At 41.1% G+C, this 25741-nt stretch overlaps 1 protein-coding gene across 3 annotated transcripts in view; it reads right to left on the reverse strand.

The window, feature by feature from the left end:
* The window catches only part of RAPH1 (Ras association (RalGDS/AF-6) and pleckstrin homology domains 1), a 50948-nt gene extending 25960 nt beyond the window's left edge, over window positions 1-24988 (reverse strand). For 2 of the 3 annotated variants that reach the window (XM_040984525.1, XM_040984526.1), the window contains exons 1-4: window positions 24869-24988; window positions 21145-21250; window positions 19894-20399; window positions 4956-5036 (exon numbers count right to left, since the gene is read on the reverse strand). In XM_040984525.1, the coding sequence (XP_040840459.1) occupies window positions 4956-5036; window positions 19894-20399; window positions 21145-21250; window positions 24869-24988 (813 nt within the window). The remainder of the gene's footprint in view (window positions 1-4955; window positions 5037-19893; window positions 20400-21144; window positions 21251-24868) is intronic. The other variant, XM_040984524.1, reaches the window with a different exon arrangement.
* Window positions 24989-25741: the final 753 nt, after the last annotated feature.

The raw sequence follows: 25741 nt of genomic DNA on the forward strand, positions 1-25741 counted from the left end.
CAAAGCAAGAATGATACTCTACAATTAATCTCATGAATTTTTCTTAAGCTAAATGAAGTATGCCCATGAAGAAAATTTAGAAAGAAAAGGAAAGGAGGGTTGAGGGAGAGCTGCCATCTGCATCCACAGATATCCTGGGTAATACCTGGACTCGCAGACACCATGGAGTCGCTTGGCCTGGTAGGCAGTGCTCCTAAGCACCACGCACATAGCATAACTATGCCACAGACCGAAGACTAACCACACATCCTTTCTCTTGCTAAAGCTTTCCTCCTGTTACAGAGCTAGCATTTTCTGATGAGAACAGAGTATCACTTTAAAAAAAAAAAAAAAACTTCTGCAAGTATTTCTGGTCAATTCAGTCATAGTCACCCATAAATATTTTGTCAGACATACAAACTCACATAGTATATGTGAATACTAGGACTATGGTGCACACTAAAGAACTCACACAATAAATCAACTGAATAAAATAGTAAATACAGGTCACATATGGTCACTGTCATTTTCATTCTTACTGACTTTTCAGTAGCGAGTTTTAGGGTAAGTTTGTGTCATTCATTTTATTTGTCCTCAAACTACAGCTGCTTTGATGTCTGTAGTTTAGATTTGCCTATCCCTAAATAATACTGATCTGCCATTTTATAAACACTATGTAGTTACTAGTCACTATTTAAAGCAATGTTTGGAATAGCTTACAGAAAATGTAGTATTTAATAAAATTGTATCAAGTTGTTTATATAACCAAAAATTCAGAAAGAAGCATGCAAACGAATACGCAGCAGCATTCTCTCAGAAAAGCTTAAGGAGTTGGGGAGGGGCCGACATCCCAGCTCAGAGTGCCAAGGTTGAGTCCCGGCTCGGCTTCCCTTTGCACCTTCCTGCTAACGCATGTCACGGGAGCTTTGGGTGATTGCCCAGGCACTGGGTTCCTGCCACAAACTGAGTTCTACTTCCTAGGTTCTGCCTACCCCAGCCCCAGTTACTACAATCCTTTAAGAGTAAAACAGTGGATGGGAGAGCGCTTTCATATAAAAGTTTTTAAACGTCTTAAAAAGGATGTGGTCATAAATGATAAAACACACCATTTCAAGACCAAAAACATCAGAAGTAAATATTAGTTCAATCTTTGCTCAGATTAATATGCTGCATTTCCTACAGCGATTTCATCACCTACAAGTATACTCAATTCTCTCATCTACTCTTCAAAAACAAACAAAATAGACACCTACCAAGATATGCATTAATAAAGTTTTTTTTTTTTAAGACAAAAATAGGAAACCATCATTAAGTCCTTGATTACCTAGATGGTACAGCCTTTTAAAGACAAGGTTCATCCATCTACATCAGGGAAACAGAAATGCCTGAAAATTCAACTTAGCTTGCAGCTAATGAGAAAATCCTAACAATAAAAAGCACAACCAGAAAGAACAACTATAACTTTCATTGCTTCTACTCTCATTTGTGTTTTTGCTGTTTACCTGTAATAGGTAAAAACGTGTTCCCACGAAATTACTGTGTAAAACATAAAACAGATATTTCAAAAACTAGTTTCTTATAATCTACTGCTAAATACCTTACTCATAATACTTATCATTTCTGGGGAAAAATCTCCATATGAATAGACTATCTATGTCCAGAGAACTACTTTCAAATTTTAGGCACAATGAAATGTGTCCAGGCCATTAAAGCAAAAGTATGATTAGAAAGTGTAATCTCAAACACTAAATTCAAACTTTAAAAGTTCATATGATTTATTCAAACTCTTATCATGTTGAGACTTCAATTTATTAGAAAAGTATAATTTGATTAGTAAGAGGCAATAATAATTAACTATTGGTTTAAAGATTCAGAATACCTCCATTTCAAAACACAAAATTTAAATAGATTAAAAATAGGTAATTACTATGTTTGGGGGTCCCCCAAGTATGCCAACACCTAAAAGAGGAGACCGCAAACAATGGCTAAAGGAGATGATAAATGACATTGTGGTTGGATGGTCACATAGCTGTTCACTGCACTGGCAGGCAGGGGAATCAGGTCTTCACGTTCCTTTCAATAATTGGTAGCGTTAATAAACATCTGGAAACTAGAAGCAGTAAATGTTTCCCTTTCAACAATGCTTTATGTATCTTCCCCCCACTGATACTGTTCAGATTATAATCTTGCAATTTCCTGATCTTTTGAAAGAAATGGCAGAGGGAAGGGACACTGGTTGCTGGAGAAGGATGGCGGAGGGATGAGAAGGGTGCAGTGCAGCTGAAGATCTGACCTGAGTAAGAGACATCAGCATTTCAGCCCTGCCACAAGTTATTTGGGCAACCAAAGTGCAGCTTCATAAAAAGGGTCCTTCTTGTATCCTATATCTTGGTCACCACTATAAACAGAGTCAGAGGCTTATTTTTAATCCATTTCATTATTTCACTTTTTTTTTCCCCCTTCAATTTATTCAACTAGTTAGTGGGTTCCCACTTTGAGCCTGGACTCTAAGTTGGGCACCAGCACGGCAAGGCACCGCGGCAGGTGCTCCCTTCCCTCACAGCATCCAGAGTTCTTGAGACAGAAACAGACCAGCTGCAAACTACAATACAGTGGTAGGGAAACTAGCAGGTGGTGGGGACTTCCAATTCTGGCGGGTGAGTGGAGGCTGCTGTTGAGTAGGACAGGAAGATGGGAGCAGAGAAAGAAAGGTACGTTTGAAACCAGAAGTTCCGCAGGAAGGCAGGGCCCTCACTGAGGCATTTCAGAAAACAGTGAGGATGTTGTGGGGTGCCAGGATGACGTGAAAGGGAGAGTTACTGGTATGCAAGTGAGAAACAGTTGCCCAGCAGACATAAAAAAAAAAAAAAGAAAGAAAGAATGAAAAAAAAACACTATTGAACAACAAATCCTCACATTCCATTTGATTTTTAAGTGCTTGTACATAGAAAATCATATAGATGGGAAATCTTATTTGGAACCTAACTCAAATTTACCTATGTAAATAAGTTATTTTAAGTAATTTTAATATTCGGTATATTACCCTGTAAAATAAACCGAAGTGTATAACTTTGGTTCAGAATTTACAAAGACTATTTCAGAATGTTGCAAAATTACTTCACTAAAGGAAACCTAGCTTTAAGTGAGAGTGGCTGGTGGCTTTAAGTAAGCTGAACAATGAGCTGGTGATTAAGATACTGGGGAAGCTGCGTGTGTCCCACAATGGAGCCTGGGTTTGATGTGGCTGCAGTTCCTGGCTTCCTGCTAGTAACATTCTGGGGGAGGGCGTGCAGTGGTGATATCTCGTTGCTTGATTTCCTGCCACCATGTGGGAAATCGGGATTAAGCCCATGGTTGGGATACAGCCTCCACCAGGATACTGAGTGTATCTGGGGAGATAACCAGTGCAAGGCTGAAAAATTCAGTATGAAAATCATTTCATCAGCACCTCATCCCAGACTGTAACACTGGCAATGATTTTGTCACTACTGTTGTAAGTGACACTCATCTCACTTGCAAGAATTCTGTACTTTCTCATTTTCTCTACTTTGAAAAATGTCTTAGTATGTCATCCCCAAAGATTTCCGTTCTCCTCAAATGGCACACAGGTATGCTATGAATGTCATTCATAGAAGACTTCCAATTATGGGGTTAATTCGTGTTTCTGCTTTTTCCTGTACTGCTTATGAAAAAGAAAAATGCTGATCTTCTCACATCTCTTAAATTCAGTGCTGACTCTAAGATGGTATATGGGTTTTTATTAAAAGGGCTTGCCTTCTTGCTTTTGCATAGAGGTGGCCAAGTATTTCCATATTTAAAGGTTTCATTATACTTTTCAGTTACTTTTCCTTAGTATTAACTGTCAGAATATTTCATTCATTTGATAAAACAAGTGGCAGGTAGATTATTTGTGAATTTCATTTGGAATAAAATGGTCTCATAGATTATTTCTTAGATAAAGGAATCTTGAGCCTGGAAAGGATTAAGCACTGCTTGAGCAGAAGAAACAGATGACAATGCAAGGATTATTGATTCAGTGAGACGGGCAGGAATGCTGGAACTGGAAGCGAGCCTTTACAAGTAGTTTTCATTCTTTGAGATAGACTTATTAGTGGGTTATGAAATCAACTGGGTTACTACTAGTATTTTCAGTGTGTTTAAAGGATAGGAAGGAAGGGAGGGAGCGCAAGAGGAAGCATGATCAGGGAGTCAGGCTTTGCTTTATTTTATGTTAACAGAGGACTCTGGGGCAGCACTGTCCAAGGGAGACATATCATAGGGCACAGATGTTAACTTAAAATTTAATAGTAGCCACACTTATTTTAAAAAGCAGAACAAAACACTGAAATGTTTATATTTACTTAACCAAAAAATATCTAAAACATTAGGATTTTAACAATCACAAAATATATTGAGATAGATTAATTTTTTATACTAAATCTTTGAAATCCAAGGTGTATTATCTTTAGAGCACATTTCAATTCAGATGAACTTAATAGCCATTGTGGTAAGCAGCCTCCACATCAGAGCAGCTCTGATATATCAGGTCTGTTAACCCTGGACCAGAGAATATATTTCTTGAATAGGGAAATTAAGTTTTCAGTTAAGTATCAGTGCAGGAGTTATTCCACTTAATATCCCCTTCTGAAGAATGGCCAAATCTGCTAACATCATACTAATTTCAGAATAAAAAGGAAAGCAAACACATGGTTTCAGGTTCCAAAACAAAAATTCTCTGTATCAGATACACCACCACCTACATAATCTTTCCATGTGTGTTCATATTCAATGGTACCACATCAGAGTTGCTTGTCTCTGTTTTTTGTTGTTGTTGGTGGTGGTGGTGGTGGTGGGGGGTATTCAGCTTTCATTTGAAATACCAAGACTGTAGGACCAAGTTTCATCACTGGAATCTAATGAATACATTCTTTTCCCCTGATATTTAAGTAGTCTCAAGATATGTTTACAGAACTTACAGGTGTCAGCTCAGCCTGTTCTTCTGTGAAGTCAGTATGACGCTTGGCCTGCTTGCTGGGACATCTCAGAGAAATAGCATGCTGTGAAAATGCAGGAAGGAAGAAAATGATAGGTAAAGGAGGTGAGAAGGGTGGTTTTCATCATGCAGGAAGAGAAAAAGATCACTGAAATAAAAATAGGAATGAAAAATGGCATGCAATTTTCTTTCGTTTATGTAAAACTTAGGAGGGTAAGAACTGGATGATCCTAACCTTGATAATTTCAAGATAACTTCTCTCTACTTTCAAACAGTGGAGCTCTATGGGAGAACAATGCAGAAACCTTGAGTCCAAAAGGAGTCCACGCTGAGGGAATCTCAACCTTCCACAATGTTTGGCAGTACTCCTAATGTTTCCTCTCACTTTGCTAGCAGTCATTCCTCAAAGTCTGCTCTAGATTCTCCAAGAACTGGTTTCTCTTTTCTCCTCTTCATATAACTACACACTCCCCTCTGGACTAAGAAAATTACATACATCTGTCATGCAGAACCATATCATTGAAATATACCCCAGAACTATATCCATATTCTCACCTAGCCCCACATGTCCCCCTTCCAAAGCTAAGCACTTCCCATTTCTACTCATTCTCAACTAGGCGAGGCCACTGGCAGTAGGGGAACAACAGAGAAACAGTGACTTCTTCTGAATACATTCCTCTTGTTAAATTACTGTTTGCCCCTCTCTGCAGGTATCTAAGTTCACGCCACAGTGTACGTCATCAGTTTCCCTGCCACTCATTTACCACTTACATCCCTGCAATCTTTCCTTTCAAAGCCTACATCCTTTAGAGTGGAAATGCATTCTGTAATTCATTCTCAAAGTCATCATTGATCTTTTAACCAGAAAGTCTTTCTTCTTTTCTATCACAGTATTCACTACACCATACTCCTTAAAATCATCTCAACCATTCACTGAGTTATAACCTCTTGAGGACACTTGTGTACTACATTCAAAGTTCTATCCGTCATTGCCCACTGCAGTGCTCAGGCACTCAGATACCCTTTTTTTTTTTTTTTCTTATTAATAAATTTTATTTTGACATTCTTTACATAGTTGATTAGGGTAAGAAGGTTCAAGGGCTACAGGAAAGTGGATAATACTAGTATGTTTTCCATATTGTTAGCTTCATATTCAAAGGGGGGTATTTAAGGGAAAAGCCCACCCAATTTCCCACCCTCCCCAGGTCCCGGATATAGGGCATGCTCTGAGGTTCTTGCTCAAGTGTTCTTGATATTGCCACAGTTATGAATCACTGTCAATCTTGCCACTCCAAGCACTATGAGATCTTTGAAAAATCCACTGATTGACATAGTCCATCCTAGCTGAGATGGTTGGTTGACCTGTTCTGTCTTCTCTCTTTTCTTCGTTAGGGTTCTGAGTCTAGCATTTAGATTAGGAAGATCTCCAAAGAAACTTCTTGTATGTGCTAACAAGTACAGGGCCTGGCACCGTCCATCGCTCCAATCAGCTGGTGGTTGCAATTCCTGGGTTGGTTCTGTTTTCACTCCCGACTTCCACTGGAACCAATGGGTGTTGCAGTCCAGCCTGGTTCTGCCCAGCACATACTTGGCCCTCACATAAACCAGCAGGAGCTGTAGCCTAGGTTGGAGCGACCCACAATAACCCCAACCAGGCCCACCCCCTACCCTGGTTTGCCAGTAAGTGTAGCAGTAATCCAGTCTGTCCCACATCCCATTCCACCCCAGCCGCTGTCTTAGTTTTATGTCCTCCCATGGAAGTGGTAACCCAAGAGGGATGAGCCCACTATTTCCCTCCCAGGCCTCTCCCACTCCCAGATTCCAGTTGATGCTGCCCAAACAAACCTCGCCCACTTTAATTTTGTTTGCACCAATAGGAATAATCCGCCCAGCCTGGCCTTTCCCTGATCTAGTCCACATGAGGCGCACAGGTGTGGTAGCTCTGCCTAGTCTGGTCTGCCCCCATCCCAGCCCATGCTCTCCTGTGGAAGTAGCTGTCCAGCAAAGGAACCCTCCCTTATTCCCCTGCCAGCTCTGCCCACTTCCTTTCTTGTTCTCAGGCTGGTTGGGCGCTGCGGTCCCTTCCGGTACAGGCAACCTCACCTCGGCATTCCATAATGTGCACTAGTCTTTGTTGCGACCGAACCTGGGTCGACCCACACTGCAGGCACTCAGATACTCTTAAAATATAGAAATGAATTTCTCCTTGGCCTTCAAGGGACATGAGCGGCCAGTCAAGTCTATTCTTACTTTTTCCTTCCTACTATCTTATTAAACACATTCCAGAGTACTGTCCAATATCACATTAAAATGAGGCCTATTAAATTTATGTTGCCGCGCCCGGCGCGGTGGCGCAAGTGGTTAAAGGTCCTCGCCTTGCACGCCCGGGATCCCATATGGGCGCCGGTTCTAATCCCGGCAGCCCCGCTTCCCTTCCAGCTCCCTGCCTGTGGCCTGGGAAAGCAGCAGAGGACGGCCCAAAGCTTTGGGAACCTGCACCTGCGTGGGAGACCTGGAAGAGTCTTCTGGCTTCGGATCGGCATAGCATCGGCCGTTGCGCTCACTTGGGGAGTGATACATCGGACAGAAGATCTTCTTCTCTGTCTCTCCTCTCTGTATATCCGCCTTTCCAATGAAAAAATAATAAAAATAAATCTTTAAAAAAAAAATTTATGTTGCCAATAACCTCACTCTCAGGAAGTTGGGACTGAAACATTAAGGAGTAAAAGGGTCAGATAAGCACAATGGTTGAGGGGGAAAATGCATATACAGAAAGAATTAAAGTGGCAAAATGTTAAAAATTGTGAAAATGGTTAATTAATGTCATGAGTTATTTGTACTATTCTTCCAAGTTTTTATAACTTTGATGTTATTTCAAAATAAAGAGTCTAAAAACTATACATTTCCTCTAGGTTCAATCTTCTACAAATCCTTAATGTTTCCAAAAGCTTTTTGGTCAAATTTTCAAAACACCAAAATCCAAAGCATTCAACAATAGACAACTGTCTGGGTACCATGTGAAAGAGCATAAAAGCACGCTATAAAGTTTTAAAAACTTAATATTATAACCAAAATGGATGTATGTACAAAAAGCAAAAGAAAGCAACATAAAAAAAAAAGCACACACATAAATAAAGATTGAAAATGTCTGTAGTTGGGCCTGGTACAAACGACTCAGCAGGTTAATCCTCTCCCTAGAAGCGCCAGGATCTTGTATGGGCATTCATGTCCAGCTGCTCCACTTCCAGCCCCGTGTGTGGCCTGGGAAGGCTGCAGAAGAAGACTCACAACCTTGGGCCCCTACACCCACGTGGGGGACCTGGAGGAAACTCTAGATTCTCGGGTCCCGGCTCCAGCCACAGTGACCACTTGGGCAGTGAACCAGTGAATGGAGGATTTTCCTCTCGGTCTCCCCTTCTCTCTGTAAATTTGCTTTTTCAATAAAAAAGATAATAAACCTTTAAATATATATGTATATATAGTCATATTAGCAAAGACAAATAAGGAATACAAGTTCATTTAATGTTAATCAAATCATGTTTCCATGAAATATGTAAGCTTTCCTAACAAAAATTTTTATCTGCCCCAAGTGTGATTTTTACATACTCTTTATTACTACCATAAATGGACAAAGTGGTGCGTAAAGACATATAAGAAAAATGAATTCGAGAATGAATGAATGAATGAATTCTCTAAATAAATTTTGCTCTAAGCTTTCTCAGTTCCAAATATTTTCATTTGTTTATTAAACTGTCCTTCAATCTTTCAAAAACTCTTTGCAAACCTCTGTAATTAAGTTATCAATCACCACTTACATTGCACCCGTTGATGTGCTAAAATGAAGTATGACTTACCACCAAAACCCATGGATTGGGAACGGAGAGGACACATATTGAAAAACATTGATCTGAATATAGGAACCAAACCATTATCAATAAATGGCTGTGTGCCAAAACAGAGGTTATAAATAAAATACTTCCTTGTGAAAAGCAACCTTTTAAACAAAAACTAGAAAGTAGTAGTAGAGATTTATGACCATCCAACAGTGTTCAGCAAAGCCTTAATTCATTTACTTTAGAGCTAGCTTGGAGTTGTTAAATATTCAAAAATACATGAAACCACCACAAGATGGGGATGTTACTGCAAAAGTCCTTGCTGTTTTTATTTTTCTTCCCTGACCTACGCACTACTACTTTGGGATCTAACTCGAAACAGTTGATCAATCTACCTGACTCTCCCTAAACATCAGCAACTTGATGTGATGGAACAAGTTGTAAATCAGATGTTCAAGTTCTGGGCCAACCGTTTAGTAACTTCCTGCCTAAGCTCCTAAGGCACAGTGGCAGAGTTGCCATGAGACAGCATGTAAAGCCCAGTGCCAACCCCACCACAGCATAAGCAATCAAGATACTAGTTGATGTTTTCCATTTTTCCCTTTTTCCTTTATTCCTCTCCTTTTATGAGCCATTACATTCGTGTAGTCATTAACTACTTGAACGATGTCTTTCATATTTTTAAGTATATTAAGTTTTAAAAGATTTATTTTTATTGGAAAGGCAGATTTACAGAGAAAAGGAGAAACAGAGAGAAAGATTTCCCATTTGCTGGTTCATTTCCCAATGGCCGCAATGGCTGGAGTCGAGCCACTCTGAACCCAGGAGATTCTTCCAGGTCTCCAAAGTGGATGGAACATCCCACAGCTTTCGGCCAACCTCCAGTTTTTCCCAGGCCACAAGCAGAGAGCTGCATCAGAAATGAAGCAGCCAGACATAAACTGGTGCTTGCAGGTGGAGGATTAACCTATTGAGCTACTATGCCAGCCCCCAAAAGTAGTAATTTTGAATGGATAAACATAATATTTCTTATCAGTAAAAAAGAGGTCCTTTATAACCCATCCCTAGCCCCTGATCAAATCCCAAACAAAATAGGCCTATAGCCAAATCAAGATATTTTTGGCTTCTGCTGAGAAAGGTAACCAATTTCTAAGAAATAGAGTAAGATTTCTAGCACCCAGTTGTTACATGTGAATAAACCTTAGTGAAAAATGAAGCCATTAGAATTTTAAAAGAAATGTAGTAATCAGTAATAGTCCCAAACATTCAGGTATGCATGGGAAATCAGTAATAGTCCCAAACATTCAGGTATGCAAGACTCTTAAAAGTTTCAGAAAGCCCTTTACACTCAGCTGCTTTAGCACAGAAGGGTTTTGCTTGCAAGAATGAGGGGCTTGACTGCCACTCGTGGCTTACTCCCACACTACATGCTACAAGCAGCAAAACTGGTGTATGACCCTCTTAATACCTCGATTTTTTTTTTTTTTTGCACAAATTTACTTTGAAATAGTTCTGGCAGATGAAGAAAATGAAGGGATTGCACTGAGGCTATAATATGCCTATTACACATGATAAGTTTAACAGCATGTCCATTAAAAGCTTCATTTAAAAATCTTTTCCTGCTGGCCGCCTGGGGAGCTCTAGGGTTTTGGTTCTTTGAATCGCTGCTTAGGTAGATCCAGGTTGAACCAACTGTGCTTCTAGGACGTGAAGCAATCGTAAAGATCTCCAATGGCAATAACTCTTCTTTTGAAAAACTTGTAATCACTGAACAATGCTTACCACCAAATACCAGTCCATGCAAAAGCTATGGCTCAGGGCTTGTCCAGCAGAATCACACCCTGACATGATGATGGATCAGGAGAAGGGTCACATTAAGCAGGGCCATGACATTAACTAGCACGAGAACCATAACCAGGGGCAGAGTCTGTGGGGGATATGTGGGCCAAACCCTGTGGAAGTTCTAGCCCCACTGGTTAGCTCAAGAGATGGGGTGGTGATAAGACTAAGCTAGGTGTGACCAAGGAGCCTGCCATCAATCACAGGTAAAGGAACCCCCAACAGTCTGAACTGGTCAGGGAAGCAGCACCCAAATGTGCATCCTGAATAGGGTGTGGGGTGGGCTGGGCTGCAACATTCACCAACTCATACAAGGCCAAATGGAAGACCAGACTTCACCAGAACCTGGCCTAAAACCAATGGCATGTATGAGAACTGGGTATGGGAGTGGATGAAGTGGAGGAACTTGGGAAACTCCCTTGGTGAGTCACAGCTACCGCTGGTGAACATGTGGTCCAGACCTGGGGGTCGGACAAGCAGGGCAAAGTGGCTCCAATAGCTGGCTAATGTGTCAATTGGTAATGGAACAGGGTGGACTGGGCAGGACTCCGCAACCCTTAGCCCACAAGCGAAACTAGAGACCAGGATAGAGCCCAGCTGATGCCGAGCTAGGCTCTTGTACCTACTTGTCTGTGTGAGCCAGGAACACTAAGCCACAGTGTCTAAGGCAGAGGTCGGGACAGGTGAGGAGCTGAGCCAAGCTGAGTCAGAGCAACCACTGGCATGCGTGTATCTGTGGCAGGGAACAGTCCCAGTTGGGGAGCTAAGAGGACAACCCTAGCTGGGTTGAGGTTCCCACCAAGCGGCATGTGGGCTGGAATGGGGGCTGCATTCGGATCAGGATACGGGTGTAGTCTCCCTTGGCACATGTGTAGACTGGGATTAGATGCATCAAGCCAGGCCAGACTCCAACACCCTCTGGTGTCCTGGAGGACCAGGGCAGAAGTGGGATGGACTTGGCAAGGTCTCTACCCCTACTGAGCCATGTGTGAGCTGTATGTGGGTATGGACGAGCCATGGCTGGGCTGAAACATCCAACAGCAAGGACCAGTTTGGGTTGAAGGCCAGTCAGGAAAAGCCACTGTTCCTGCTAAGACAGGAGGTGAACTGAGTGGAGTTGGCTCATGGACCTGCTGGTATGTGCAAAATCTGACATTGGGAGAGGTTCTGATGGAAGAGCCTGGGCAACTCCTCTGGCAAGACACAGACCTGGCAGGTAAGCGCAAGAAACATGATATGAAACAGTCCAGAACAGGCCATGGAAAGTTACATATGGCATGGATCGGGGGAAGACCAGGCTGAATCTGTCCACGTCATCCACTGGCAAATCCAGGCACCAGAACAGAATGTGGGTCGAGCCAGATTTGGTCGCAACAAAAACTAGTGCACAATATGGAATGCCAAGGTGAGGTTGCCTGTGCTAGAAGTGATCACAGCACCCAAACAGCTCGTGTGAGAACAAGGAAGGGAAGGGGCAGAGCCGGCAGGGGAATAAGGGGTGGTTCCTTTGCTGGACAGCTACACCCACTGGAGAGTGTGAGCTGGGATGGGGGCAGACCAGACTTAGCAGGGCTACAACACCTGTATGCCTCAGGTGGACTAGATCAGGGAAAAGCCAGGCTGGACTGATTATTCCTACTGGTGCAAACAAAATTAGAGTGGGTGAGGGCTGTTGGGGCTTAGCCACAGCATCAGCTGGCAGAAGCTGGCACTGGGGGCTAGTTCTGTCAAGTCAAACCACGGAACTACCTGGAGAGTGCATAATCTGGGAGTGGGAGAGGCCTGGGAGGGAAATAGTGGGCTCCTCCCTCTTGGGTTACCACTTCTACGGGAGGGCATGAAAACCAGGACAGGACCTAGGGTAGAATGGGGTACGGGACAGACTGGACTACTGCTACACATACTGGCAAACCAGGGTAGGGGGCAGGCCTGGTGGGGGTTAGTGTGGGTCACTCCAACTAGGCTGCAGCTCCCACTTGTTTATGCGAGGGCCGAGAATGTGCTGGGCAGCACCAGGCTGGACTGCAACACCCATTGGTTCCAGTGGAAGTGGGGGCTGAAAACAGAATCAACCCAGCGATCACAACCACCAGGGGCTATGGACTGAGCCGGGACCTGTACCTGCTAGTACATACAAGAATCTGGTACAAGAACACCTCAGACAAAGTTTCTTTGGAGATTTCCCCAATCGAAATGCTGGACTCAGAACCCTAACCAAGAAAAAAGAGAAGACAGAACAGGTCAACCAACCATCTCAGCTATATGTTGGCAGCAAAATACGGGGCAAATGGAGACTCTATGATGGACTATGTCAATCAGTGGATTCTTCAAAGACTTCACAGTGCTTGGAGTGGCAAGACTGGCAGCAATTTATAACTGGTGAACTATCAAGACCACTTGAGCAAGAACCTCAGAGCATACCCTACATGCAGGACCTGGGGAGGGTGGGAAACTGGGTGGGCCTTCTCCCTTAATACCCCTCTTTAAACATGAAGGAAACAATATGGAAATAATAGTCTTACCCACTTTCCTATAGCCCTTGAACCTTTTTACCCCAATTAACTATGTAAAGATTGTCAAAAATATAATAAGAAATATTGTTTAAAATTTAAAAAATCTTTTACTTATGAGGAAAGCTACACATTTTTAAAGTTGTAATAACTCAAGTATCATTTTTTTCTGCATGATAAATATTAATAATGCAATTAAAATTGTCTTAAGATGCAGAAAAATCTTTTGAATCTGTAATTACAGCAACAATTTTATGTTCAACTACTTTTAAAATAAATATGATCTGTAATTCAAAGGAATTTCCGTACTTTAAATTCCAATAGAAAAATACAAAAGCACGTTTTAGCCATTAACCCTTAAACAGTAAATTGGGCATGAAATTATAATGTAATTGCTAATTAATTTTGCAAACTGTTATATTACTGAATAAAGTACTGTTCAATGACTTAACACAAACAAAAGTACCATAGCAACATATAAACCAGATATAACATGCATTTCATCATGGTTGAGGAATAGAAAAACCTTTACTAGAATTTTTTTCAATTACACAAACAATTTTAAAAACCTCACAAATGCAATATAGTGCGGTAGCCTAATGGCTGAAGTCCTTGGCTTGCATGCGCCAGGATCCAAATGGGCACTAGTTCATATCCCGGCTGCTCCACTTCCCATCCAGTGCCATGCTTGTCACCTGGGAAAGCAGTGGAAGATGGCCCAAAGTCTTGGGACACTGCACTCATGTGGGAGTCCTGGAGGAAGCTCTTGGCTTCTAGCTGCAGGCACTTAGGGAGTGAACTGGTGGGTGGAAGATCTTTCTGTCTCTCCTTCTTTCATTAAATCTGACTTTCCAATAAAAGTAAATAAATCTTTAAAAATACAAAACAAAATGCCTCACAAATTATCACTATTGCTGTTAGACTTCAGTGTACTACTGTCTGAAATCATTCTACAAATTATTTTATGTTCTGTAGAATGGATTTATGGGGGTTTTATGTTAAAAATTATTTAACGTTGGGAAATGATCACATAATGCCAGCTACACTTAAAGATTTGAACAAAAACTGGGAAGCAAATGTGCTTTCTGGAATCCAAACAGAGATTTCACAGTTATTTGGTCTATTGAATTTCTTTAGTCTTGGCTTCTGCAGAATAATACACTTATCAAAGGAACAACAGAAGGCTTTTACATGGGACCTTGTATGTTGGTGCTTGAACAGACAGGATCCTGACAAAAGTCAAGAACAGGAAAGGCAGGAAATACAAACAAACTGCTTCTGATGGGAAGTCGTCCTAAGCTCATGTTTGGTACAAGGAAAGATAACCCATGGTACTACTCTGATGAGGGGCAGTTTGAATATCCATATCACCAACAGGAAGCAGCATTAAGTTCAAACTGAATTTTCCCATATTTGTCTCACCAAACTCTACCAGAACTATTCCATTCTGTGTTTTCCTGAAACAGGTGCAACCACTGTCTCCTGAAAAACTAGCTATGGAAAAACCATAGTTTCACTACTGAAATCTTTCACATGTTGCTTTACTTGTGTTATGCCAACCACCATCCCGAGCAAAGCAACTGCTTTTCAAGTCAGAGTGCAGACTTTAAAGACAATGCATTCAACACATCTGTACACTTCTTTGTTTAAATGTCTGCGTGCTTCTTGTCAGCTAAGTATTGTTCTATGTGTTAAAGGTACTTCAGGAATCAAAGAAATGAAAAAAATCCCTCTCCTGATAAAGTTTCTATTTAAGTTGGATAACAAACAAAAACATAATAAATAGCACATTAAATGGTAATTAGAGCAGAAAAGGGGGATTTAAACACATACACACAGAGGACGGAAGGAAAGGAGTTCAATTTTTTCAACAGCAAAGAAGGCCTCCTTGGAATATGAAGCTTGAGTAAATCGCAAAAGTGGTAACCGGGTATCTTGCAGGTAACTGCACAGGGCATCCATGTAAAGATTCAGACGCAGGCTCTCATTGCTGCCAAACATGGCAAGGTAAGGGAGGGAAGGAAAACAGAGGGAGTCAGAAGCAACAGGAAAGCAGGTCAGGTATGGTTCTCCAAGACTTTTACCAGGATTGCTACAGCTTTAGTGTGGATAACAGACTGTCAAGGGGAAGGTGGGTTCAGGAAGGACCAGTTTGGTGGCTACTGTAAAAATCTAGATCAAGATGGTGGTGGCTTGGTGGCAGTGAAAACCTGAGCTGTCCATTGGACATCCAAATGAAGACACTGATTACACATACCTGGAGCTCAGGGGAGAAAAAGCTGGAAAAAGATACTCATATTTCCTGAAACTGTGACTGTATGACACTGGTATTTTCATTTTTATCAGCAACTGTCTTCAGAAGATGCCACACAGTGTACTACATGTGCCCGTGTCCTGACAGTAACTGACAGATGCCACCTGATTTTAGAATATTGGTTCTCAACCTAGGCAGTGTTTGGGGCTGTGTGGCCTGTCCTCAGGGGTGTTCTAGAGCACTTCCGGCCTCTATCCTCTGGCTGCCAACAGCACTCTCCCATCACACCACAATGCTGCTCCTCTACAGAAATCCTGGGGTACAAAATAGCTCTGGGTTGTAAACCACTGTTTAATAGGGAACATGATGGGCTTAGGGGAAGCAAATGTGCCTTAAGTACAGGAAATAAGGCATTATATTTTGGCAGAGCTTTAGGGTGAGACCACAAAGATGAGGCATATGTGAAAAGATAATGACAAAATTTCAGACACCAGACAGCATATAATTATTTGAGTGTTAACTAACTTAGCATACCCAAGAAAAGTTGAGTGCTGGGCCCATAGTGATGGCACAATAGCTAAGTCTTATTCTGATATGCCTGGGATGCCATATGGGTGATGGTTTGTGTCCTGACTGTTCCACTTTCCATCCAGCTCCTTGCCTGTGGTCTGGGAAAGCAGTGGAGGATGGCCCAAAGCCTTGGGACCCTGCACCCGCATGGAAGACTTGAAAGAAGTTCCTGGCTCTTGGCTTCAGATTGGCTCAGTTCCAGTCATTGTGGCCATTTAGGGAGTAAACCAGTGAATGGAAGATCTTTCTGTCTCTCCTTTTCCCTGTAAGTTTGCCTTTCCAACAAAGAAAAGATTTTTATTTTTTAAATCAGCAAATTCAGGAGTCCTACCTTTACATGTCCCTTAACAGTGCTCCTGTTCAGAGGGGTAGCCAAAGGTCTTAACAGAGCTGCCTGGCATGAGGCTCACTAAGTTCCACAGAAAGACGAAGACAGCATGTGGGCATATTAGCTTTACAGCTGCCATTTCCAATGAAGTCCATGCATCTTTTCAGGGGCATTGCTGGGAACCCCACATGACCACCAGAGGTCCTTTTAGGGAAAGAGATTATGTGGAGAGACATGTGCAGGCTATGCACAGGCAGGCACTGCCTTGGTTTTAAGCAAACTTTATGTCACACAGGAATTAGTGTTACACTGTAACAGCTCGCGGGGTAAATCCCAGGGACCCTCAAGGGACAAGTTCACATTCATTTCAAGAGTTACACTGTATACTATGAGTTACACTGTATACTGTGAGATCAAGCTGTTTTCTCCTAGTATCCTATGGTTCTTTTTTTTAAAAAAAATTTTAATTTTTTTTTTGAGGGTCCCTGCCTTTTTGTTTTAACAGAGCATTTTATTATCACCTGAAAAGTTAAACATTGATTAGGCTATGGGGAATGCAAACTGCAGGCAGGCGGAGCCTTGCGTACCCACAGCTGGACCGCAGAGGGCATGCTGGCATCCCAGACAAGCTGGACAATGTTCAGTGTCCCCGAGGGAATCAGAAGGCAACGTGAGGCAGCAGCCACAGCGGATCCAGTGGTTTGTACGTTGTGCTTTAATTTCTGTCATCAGAGACGATGCAGTAAGATACAAGTATAAAGATGGACAGTCTTTCTTGTTCATACAAACTCACACAGATCAGGAGTAAATTTTATAATAAAAATATTACCTACAAATATTCTGTATTTTTAATCCAGCATGTTTTCATGAAAAGAATGCCAGGAGATGAAAACTACAGGTTATTTCACATGACAAAAAGGGCTCCAGCAAGCTGTCAACATTTTCTGCTTAGAACTGTGAGTATCTAATGGGGAAGGAGTCGCAGCTACAGGAAAGCACTGAGTGCACAGAGGCCAGGTGAGGAGCTGAATGCGTGGGACACCTCCTTCATGACAAAGTCAGCTCACAATGTCAGCAGTGCCGACGCTTGAGAAATTCTAACCTAGGACTGGATGAAAACCCAAACAATGAACACTGATGACCACGCCCCACACTGACCCATCTTTCCCAAACGGGCTGCTAATACCACTACTGCTAACCAAGCACCAGTTCTCTCTGTAGGAGACTTGAAGGATCTTCCCTGAAGAAGCTCATCCCTAACAATAATATTCATATTTGCTTCCTCAATATTTCATATATCTATATGAAAGGCAGAGGGACAGAGAGCCATCTGCTGGTTCACTCCCCAAAAGGATTCTATAGCAAGGTCTGGACCAGGTTAATACCAGGAACCAGCGCTCCATCGTGGTCTCCCACATGGAAGGCAAGAGCCTAAGATCCCGGCCATCTTCTGCTGCCTTCCCAGGTACAGCAGCAGAAAGCTGGCTTGGAAGGGGAATAGCCAGCACTTGAACTAGCACTAGAACACGGGATACCAGCTTCAAGGATGGCAGCAATAGCCCTCTCAGAACAATATTACAGAGTACAAAAACAGAAAGGAATTTTAAGATAAAACCAACACCATATTATTTTATTTTAACCAAATGACACATTTAATAACCTGGAGGAAAGTTGACAGAGTTAAAATGATGATAAATACACAAACAATGAATCTTTCTTTAAACTGATGATAATAGCCTAGGAAAGCAAGATGATGTCCCCAGAAGGAAATACAGTACAAGTCTAGCAGAAAATTCCAAATATACAACTACCCTCACACACACTGAAGACTAAGTCAATCAAAATATACTGAGGGTGAGGCAACAGCAGGGGAGAAAGGCGGGGGAACCACTGAAAGGGAGAAACAGTCTATCTACCAGAATCAGAAGTCATCAAGTGGGGAAAAAAAGTAAACAGTTACATAAGCATGGGTTTAATGATCTGAAGATAAATGCCAGAAGAATCAGCTGACAAATAGAAAATACTTAACCTGTGGGAGAACGCAACCCCTGCTGGGGGCAGGCGAGTATTTTTGTAAAGGGGTTTCACAGAACTATTAACACCACACATAAGAAGATGAAAATATTCTCCTTTTTAGAAGATTTATTCACTTATTTATTTTAGGCAGAGTAGTTGTAAACAACAGATGAAGAGATCATCCACCTGTTGGTTCACTCCCCAAATGGCCACAAGGGCCAGAGCTGGGCCAGGCAGCCACCAGGAGATGGCGATCCTTCATATGGGTGGCACTCAGGCCATCCTCCACTGCATCTTCAGGAGTATTAGCAGGGAGTTGGATCAGAGGTGGAGCAGCTGAGACTACAGCCAGTGGCCATGTGGGATGCTGGCATCATGAGTGGAGGCTTTACCCATTATGCCACAACCCTGGCCCCTAAAATATTCTTTAAGTTGAATCTGATTTTAAGGATAATTTGATATATGGGTTTGAGAGCTATTAACCATATCATAGCTTTGTATAGTTTGAACCAGAACGTACTAGACTCAGAAAAAGTACTAAAGCAAGTTCTAGGTTTGTTAAAACACACCTCTGAGTAAGGAAAAAGAAGCAGATAGACACAATTCCTTTCCTTGCTTTATTTCTTGTTTACTTACCACACCATAAAGTTTCACAATAAACATGACACCCCCCCGAATGCTGATAGCCTTGCACACGGAATCGCTAGATACTACCAGAGTGTGTTTGTGGAGAAAATATATTCTGTACTTGCCCTCAAATTTTTTAAACTTTTAAGACAAGCATATTTTTACAAAGACAGACACACACCTAAGATGAAAAGATCTTTAGTGAGGTGTTTATAATCTGTCCTTAGGTATCTTAACCTGACTGGAAAAAAGTAGTATCATCGTGCAAAACAAGATCAAGGAAATATCTCCTATAAAATCTCATTTATTCATCCCAGCAGATAAATCTAATAGCAAATAATGGCATACTCCAGAAGTCTGCTCTAACTTCAACTCTCAGATATCATAAAGTAGACAAATTTCACTTAAAAAAACCCTGATGGTTTATTACTTTCAATTCTCAACCACCCGTATGGAAGGCAGACTGAGCACTACTAACTCGACTTTTCTAATGAGAAAGTCACGTTCAGCAAGGAAGAAGAATTCCAAGTTTCATCAGTAGTGAGCAGTAATGAGACGACCTTGAGTCAAGTTTTCTGCTTCCAACCCAGGCAGTTCTTTTCACTACACACATTGACCCTGACAAAACAGCAAAGCCCCAAAGCTACAATCTCAACGGACAGCAATGGCAAATCACATTTCAATCTTTAAAATAAAGTGAAACAACCAGTATTAACTAATTCAAGCACTTCCAGTCATAAGAAGAAACTAAATTTCTTCTGAACCATCTTTATGGCATCTCTGTATCTTGTAACATATTCCTTCTGAAGTCTGATTGTAGAACTTAGCTCAGAAATATCCTTGAAAACATTTAAATGTAGAAAAACCAAGAAAATTAATTAAAACTATCTTTACTACTATTTTACTACTGAAAACACCACGGGAAGAAAGTGCCATCAGTTTACCTCAGTGATGGGTTGCCCCTGATGAGTCAAATCGAGCTCTTGAGGGCGTGTTACTTTCTCAATATCCAGAGAGTCCATGCTGGAGGCTGCAGAAGTGATGCTGGACCGGGAGGAGTTGCTCACAGAGCGCACGTCGGCGTCGCTCACGGTGCCTGCCGAGGCGGTTCTCCGGTGCTGACCGGTGACGAGGGGCTTGGAATCCTCCAGAGCAGACTGCTGTGCAGCCTCATCCATGCTGAGGGAGGCCTGTTCCAACTGTGCAGTGATGTCATCCAGGGAGTAGTTAGCTTGAGCAGGTTTGGTTATCCAATTAGATGAGGAAGACGAAGCTTTCAAAGTGCCGTGTTTTGAAGCATGGCGGCCAGCAGGTAGTTTCTGTGTAGCCTTTGTTTCTGTGACTGGACGCTTGCTATTTCCTGAACCGATGCTGCTGAGCTCCTGCTCAATAGAGCAGAGGTCGGCCATCAGGGCGTCCAGGTCCACAGTCTCTCCTTGATTAAGAGCTTCTGCAATGGACAACACAGGTGATGGGGGCCGGGGCACACAGGTGAGCACATACAGATTCTATTACAAATCTGTTAATCAATGCACCAAGCAAAAGAAATCACCTCACTGAGCTTTAAAAAACTGAATTAGGTATTAGAGGTAAATAATCCATCTTTTCAGTTTTGTGGCAATCAGAGGAGAATAAAATGAATTCAAAGACAAAAAATGCTTCCAAAATCCCACACTGTTCCAGGGCTTTTACTACTCCCTGGGAAATTTTTTTCACCAGACTTTAGTATATCTAAAGATACATGTAGTACATAGGTTAGTATAATAAATGATCTTGTGGAGACAACATGAAAAGAGCTGAGGGCTTAAAAACAGAAGTGAAAGGTCGAAAAAGTTATAGACTACAATATCAATTCCAATTACCTTAGAAATAATTAAAGGCCCAAGAGGCTGATTTCACTGAACTTTTAAAATCTAGCCTGAAAAAAACAGTGCCATTTAGTTTGCTATGAGGTTCCTTCTAAGTATATACTTTATCAATTACTAAATCAACCAGGAAATTATTTTAATTATGTTACAGTTTGCTTTTTTTCTGTGATAATAATATGAAGTAGTAACATATACACAAATTAAAAAACAGAAGAATTCAGGTCTAAGTTACGCTTATAGCTTTTGTAAAATTTGCAATTTTAGCTATATTCTTCCTATATAACATAAAGAATACTATTTTATATTTTATTTCCAGTAACACCTTACCATTCAAGTTATATATGGAGAAGCGATAAGAAAAATTGGCCATGTTTGTTTCTTGGCGAAGAGGAGATCTTTTCACAGGTTGTATGGGCTTATCAGAATCCAAACTCTTCAAAAAAAAGAAAATTTAATATGCAACATTACATTCAGGTTCTGATTATATGAAAAGATGAGTAAAATCTGCTTTATGATAATGTGAACTACCACACAGTAATAAAGAAAACCAAAGTTCTTAAGTGACAAGCCTTAAGGAAAAATATAATTGATGTTCACATTATTTTTATTACAGTTATTTCAATTCTTAGATATAGTCTTAATTTTATTTCTTATTTATTTAAGAAGCAGTCAGACAGAGCTTTTTATCCAGTGGTTCACCTGCCGAATATCCACCTCAGCTAGGGCCGGACCAGGCTAAAGGCAGGAGCTGGAAACTCACTGCAGCCTCCCACGTGGGGTAGAAACCCCAACTACTTAAGCCAAGCACTGCTTCCCAGGGTGCTCACCAGCAGCAAGCAAGGCTTGGAACAGGAACCAGGACTCAAACCCTACCACTTGGCGAAGGGATGCAGGTGGTCCAAACAGGGTCTTAACGGCTAGACTAAGCGCTCACCCCTGCATGCTTACCTTCAAACCCCTGAGATTTGAGACATCACAGCTTGGAGCAATGATCTTCTGAAATACATTAAGTACACTGACCTCATTTGTCATAAATTCACTAGAAAATAAGCTTAGCATGTAAATATGGACATGCGAGACAAGAAACAGGAAGCGTGCAGAGTTCCGTCATCTTCCCTCAAGCACACTGGCTTCTGGTCCATCAGGGTCTCATTGCAACAAGTATTCCCAGACAAGGAGCAATTAGGAACTCAGTTTTCATCCTCTCAGACCCAAGACACATCAAAGATGAAATACCCCTGGTTCTTTTCAAACTCCATCAAGGTGAAGGAAGGCTGTAAGTAATTCAGTTGCAGAGCCTGAGACAAAGCTAGTTATTCTGCACTGTGGTTACTGCTGCTCATAAGTGAGCACATTCACTTTTTGAATAGTATTTCCCCCCGCAAACCCTCTACCTCTTTAACAGTAAGGAAAAAAGATAGTTAAAACAGAGGAGCTTAGAGCAAGTGGAAAGAAAATTGTTACTGTTTATATAAATAAAATCGCAAATATTAAAAATGACCTTTTCAAACTTTAACGTGTACCTAAAATAAGTTATCAAGTAAGCTTCAAATCTGAGAATGAGTGCTGAATATTGTGTTTGTAGAACTATGGTTTTACAGCAGAAGGCTATCTTCTTGATCATTGATTTCAAAGTGAGATGAATTCACAGTGTTCACCCATTTCTACAGCTATCAACTGAGACATATCTATAACCTCTTCACCACCTCTTTTTTTTTTTCAAAGTTTCATCCAGCAATTTCTTTTAACATGAAACCTAATTCTTTTGCAGCCATTTCAGACCTAACTCTTCTCACAGAAGAAACACAGTGTAAGAAGTAGGCAAGGTTTCCTGTGAAATAATTTGAATATATTTGAGGATACACTAAAAGCCATTTAGCAGCTCAAACAAGACTATTTATTACAATGATTTGCTTTGTCTATGACACTAGACTATGGCGATAAGGGAAATAAGGAGGAATACTCTTTAGGTCAAGAAATTGGTAATCCGGGCTAGCGATATGTATATGGGTGAAGCTGACACCTGAGCAGCCTCCTTTATGCTGCTGCTCTGAGTTCCTGCTGCCCTATTTCTGATCCAGCTGCTGCTAATGTGCCTCGCCCCGGCACCCATGGGAGACCCAAACCAAGTTCCTGGCTTTAGTCAGGCCCAGCTCTGGCCAATGCCACTACCTGAGGAGTGAACCAGTGGATGGAATCATTCAGTCTCTATATAAAATAAATTTTATTTAAAAAATTGAAAATCTAGCAGAGTAGCTCTTAATTTTTTTTGGAAGGTCATCAAGAATTTCATTTAAAAACAACGCCAACACTATGAATCCTATCCGGAGATACATGCAAAACTTTACGAACTACTTCAGAAGATGCACTAACTGCTGAAAAATTTAAGTCTGATTCAATACAAAGCTAAAAATAGCATTAATATTGAAACATGAACAGATAACACTGTAGTGAATGAACTAAAGCAATGAAGTAAACAACAAACTTATGTTTAGCCACTAACACAGTATATCAAATCATTTATTGAAAAAATTTAAATATTAAAAATAACATATTGGTGGGGTCAGCACAGTGGTATAGCACACTAATCCTCTGCCTGCGGTGCTGGAATCCCATATGGGTACCGGTTTGTGTCCTGGCTGCTCCACTTCCCATCCAGTTCATGCTTATGGCCTGGAAAAGCAGAGGAGGATGGCCCAAGTCCTTGAGTCACTGTGCTCCCACAGAAGACCCAGGAAAAACTCCTGGCTCCTGACTTGAGATTGGATCGGCTTAGCTCCAGCTGTGGCGGCCACTTGGGGAAGGTACCAGTGGATAGAAGATACCTCTCTGTGAATTTGCCTTTCAAATAAAAATGCCACGCTGAGACAGGCATTGTGGTGCAGAGGCTGTGAGTTTCTGATTCAGCTCCCAAGTGATGTATCAAGGAAAAGTAGCAAAAGATGGTCCCAAATGCCTGGGCTCCTGCCGCCCACATGAGACCCAAATAGGGTTCCAGGCTCCTGGCTTCAGCCTGTCAGCTGCAGCTTTCACAGCCAAATCTGCCTGCATAATTCTGCCTTTCAAATAAGATAAATCTTTAAATTTTTTTTTTACTGTAACACATTAATATTAAGCATATTATATAATGGTTTTATTTTTTTTTTTTACCCAAAATAGATTTACATAGTGAAAATAGCCAGTGTTAGCTTGGGAGTCAACTTTTAAGAGAAAGACTATTCATGTTTATCTCAGGCTCTCTGAAATAGAGGGAAGAATACAAGGTATCAAGCCAGTGGAAATGGCACCTGCAGTGGAGCAGGATATAACTGAACTCCATCGGAGTGGCTGGAGGCACACTTACCTGTCTTCTCTTTATAACACCACCCAACCCCCAAATATGGACAGTGAAATCAAATGGTCAAGGACACCCCACACGTCAGCACATTCCTTCACGGACTATCATTTTCTATTTCTCCTGCACTACTTCCTCTTTCTGCCTCAGTTATTATCTCTATGCCACAATTACAATTTTTTCAAATCAAGACTTAGACTGGGACAAGGCATTTGGCCTCCTGGTCAAGATGCTCACATCCCATACTGGCGTGCCTGGGTTCAAAACCTGGTTCTTCTGAGTCACTCACTCCTCGAGTGCTCGCAAGGACAGAGTTTACAGCCAGGCCAAAGCAGTGAGCTGAGAAATGTTGTAAAAATTCTGGGATCAAAGAGTAGAAAATATCTAGAAGTGAGGAAAAGTATTTATGTTGTGAATGTATTCAAATATACTATGTTATGGAACAGAATTTGCTGAAATTTTGGTTTTATATTTTAAAGCTAGCAATCTCAAAAATATGATACAGATTATATAAATAATCCCACTAGAGAAATAGAATCTTATTAAGAAAAAAACTGTAGAACAAAACAAAAAACCACTTTATATTGTGTTCTACAGTAACTACTCATTTATTTCTAATTTCTTGGACCCTTTCCCACTCCAGATGCATTTCAAATTCATCTTCTATCTAATCCCTTATGCAAGGATGACCACCAATGTCTAAGCACCACCTCTCACCTGAGTGAGCTTGTCCAGTTCCCCAAGCCAGGCTCCAAACATCTTATCCAAGTCCTGATCTTCCTTGTCACTGTCTTCTTCAGCACCATGGTCAATTTCTTCATCGGACAGCTGCTCCATCTGAAATACAGACACACGTGCAGGATGAGCAGTTAGAGGCTTAATTGAAAAAAAAAAATTCAATGTTCTGATACACACTGCAACTTTCTGGAGTCAAGTGTTCAAAACTGGAAATAATATTGTAAAAGAAAACTAGAAGCCACAGTGTATGGTGAGTAGAAATAGATACAAGTCTCAAATTTTTAGGAAACTGTGAAGTGAAGCAAATTATGCCCAGAGCCAAGAATAACAAAAAATTATACAACATCCTCAATTGGCAGAGAATACAACCACAATACATTCTCTCTACTAAAAATCCTGTAATACTCCAATAGCACAAAGAAGCAATTTTAGAAGATTTTAAAACAGGTTATTCTGCTTATTCTGTAAAAAGACATAAATATGTGTCCTAGAAAAATTTAAGTTAAAGCAAAATTTTTAATATTTGGTCTATTGAGTTTCTCCTTTTGTTTCCATCGTACTTTCAATCTCATTTATCTTCTTTCTCATGTCCTCATCAAATTCAAGCAGAAAATAGAACTGAAAACTTTCTAATTTTTACATACAATTTCTCATATGGGGAGACCTTTCAAACATAAAGGAGGTGTTTCCTTCCTTCACAAGAATGTGACATGAACCTTGTACATTATTCTGTGATGAGAGGAAAAGATTACACAAAATAAAATGAGATCAAGGACTTGATTAATTTCACCAAAATATTTTAACAGTACCTGCTCTGGAAAACTCAAATAAAGCTTAGCACTGCTTAATCCA

Source organism: Ochotona curzoniae, unplaced genomic scaffold (genome assembly GCF_017591425.1).
Source record: "Ochotona curzoniae isolate NIBS_2020 unplaced genomic scaffold, NIBS_Ocur_1.0 contig_4148, whole genome shotgun sequence".
In the NCBI taxonomy this organism is placed as follows: Eukaryota; Metazoa; Chordata; class Mammalia; order Lagomorpha; family Ochotonidae; genus Ochotona; species Ochotona curzoniae.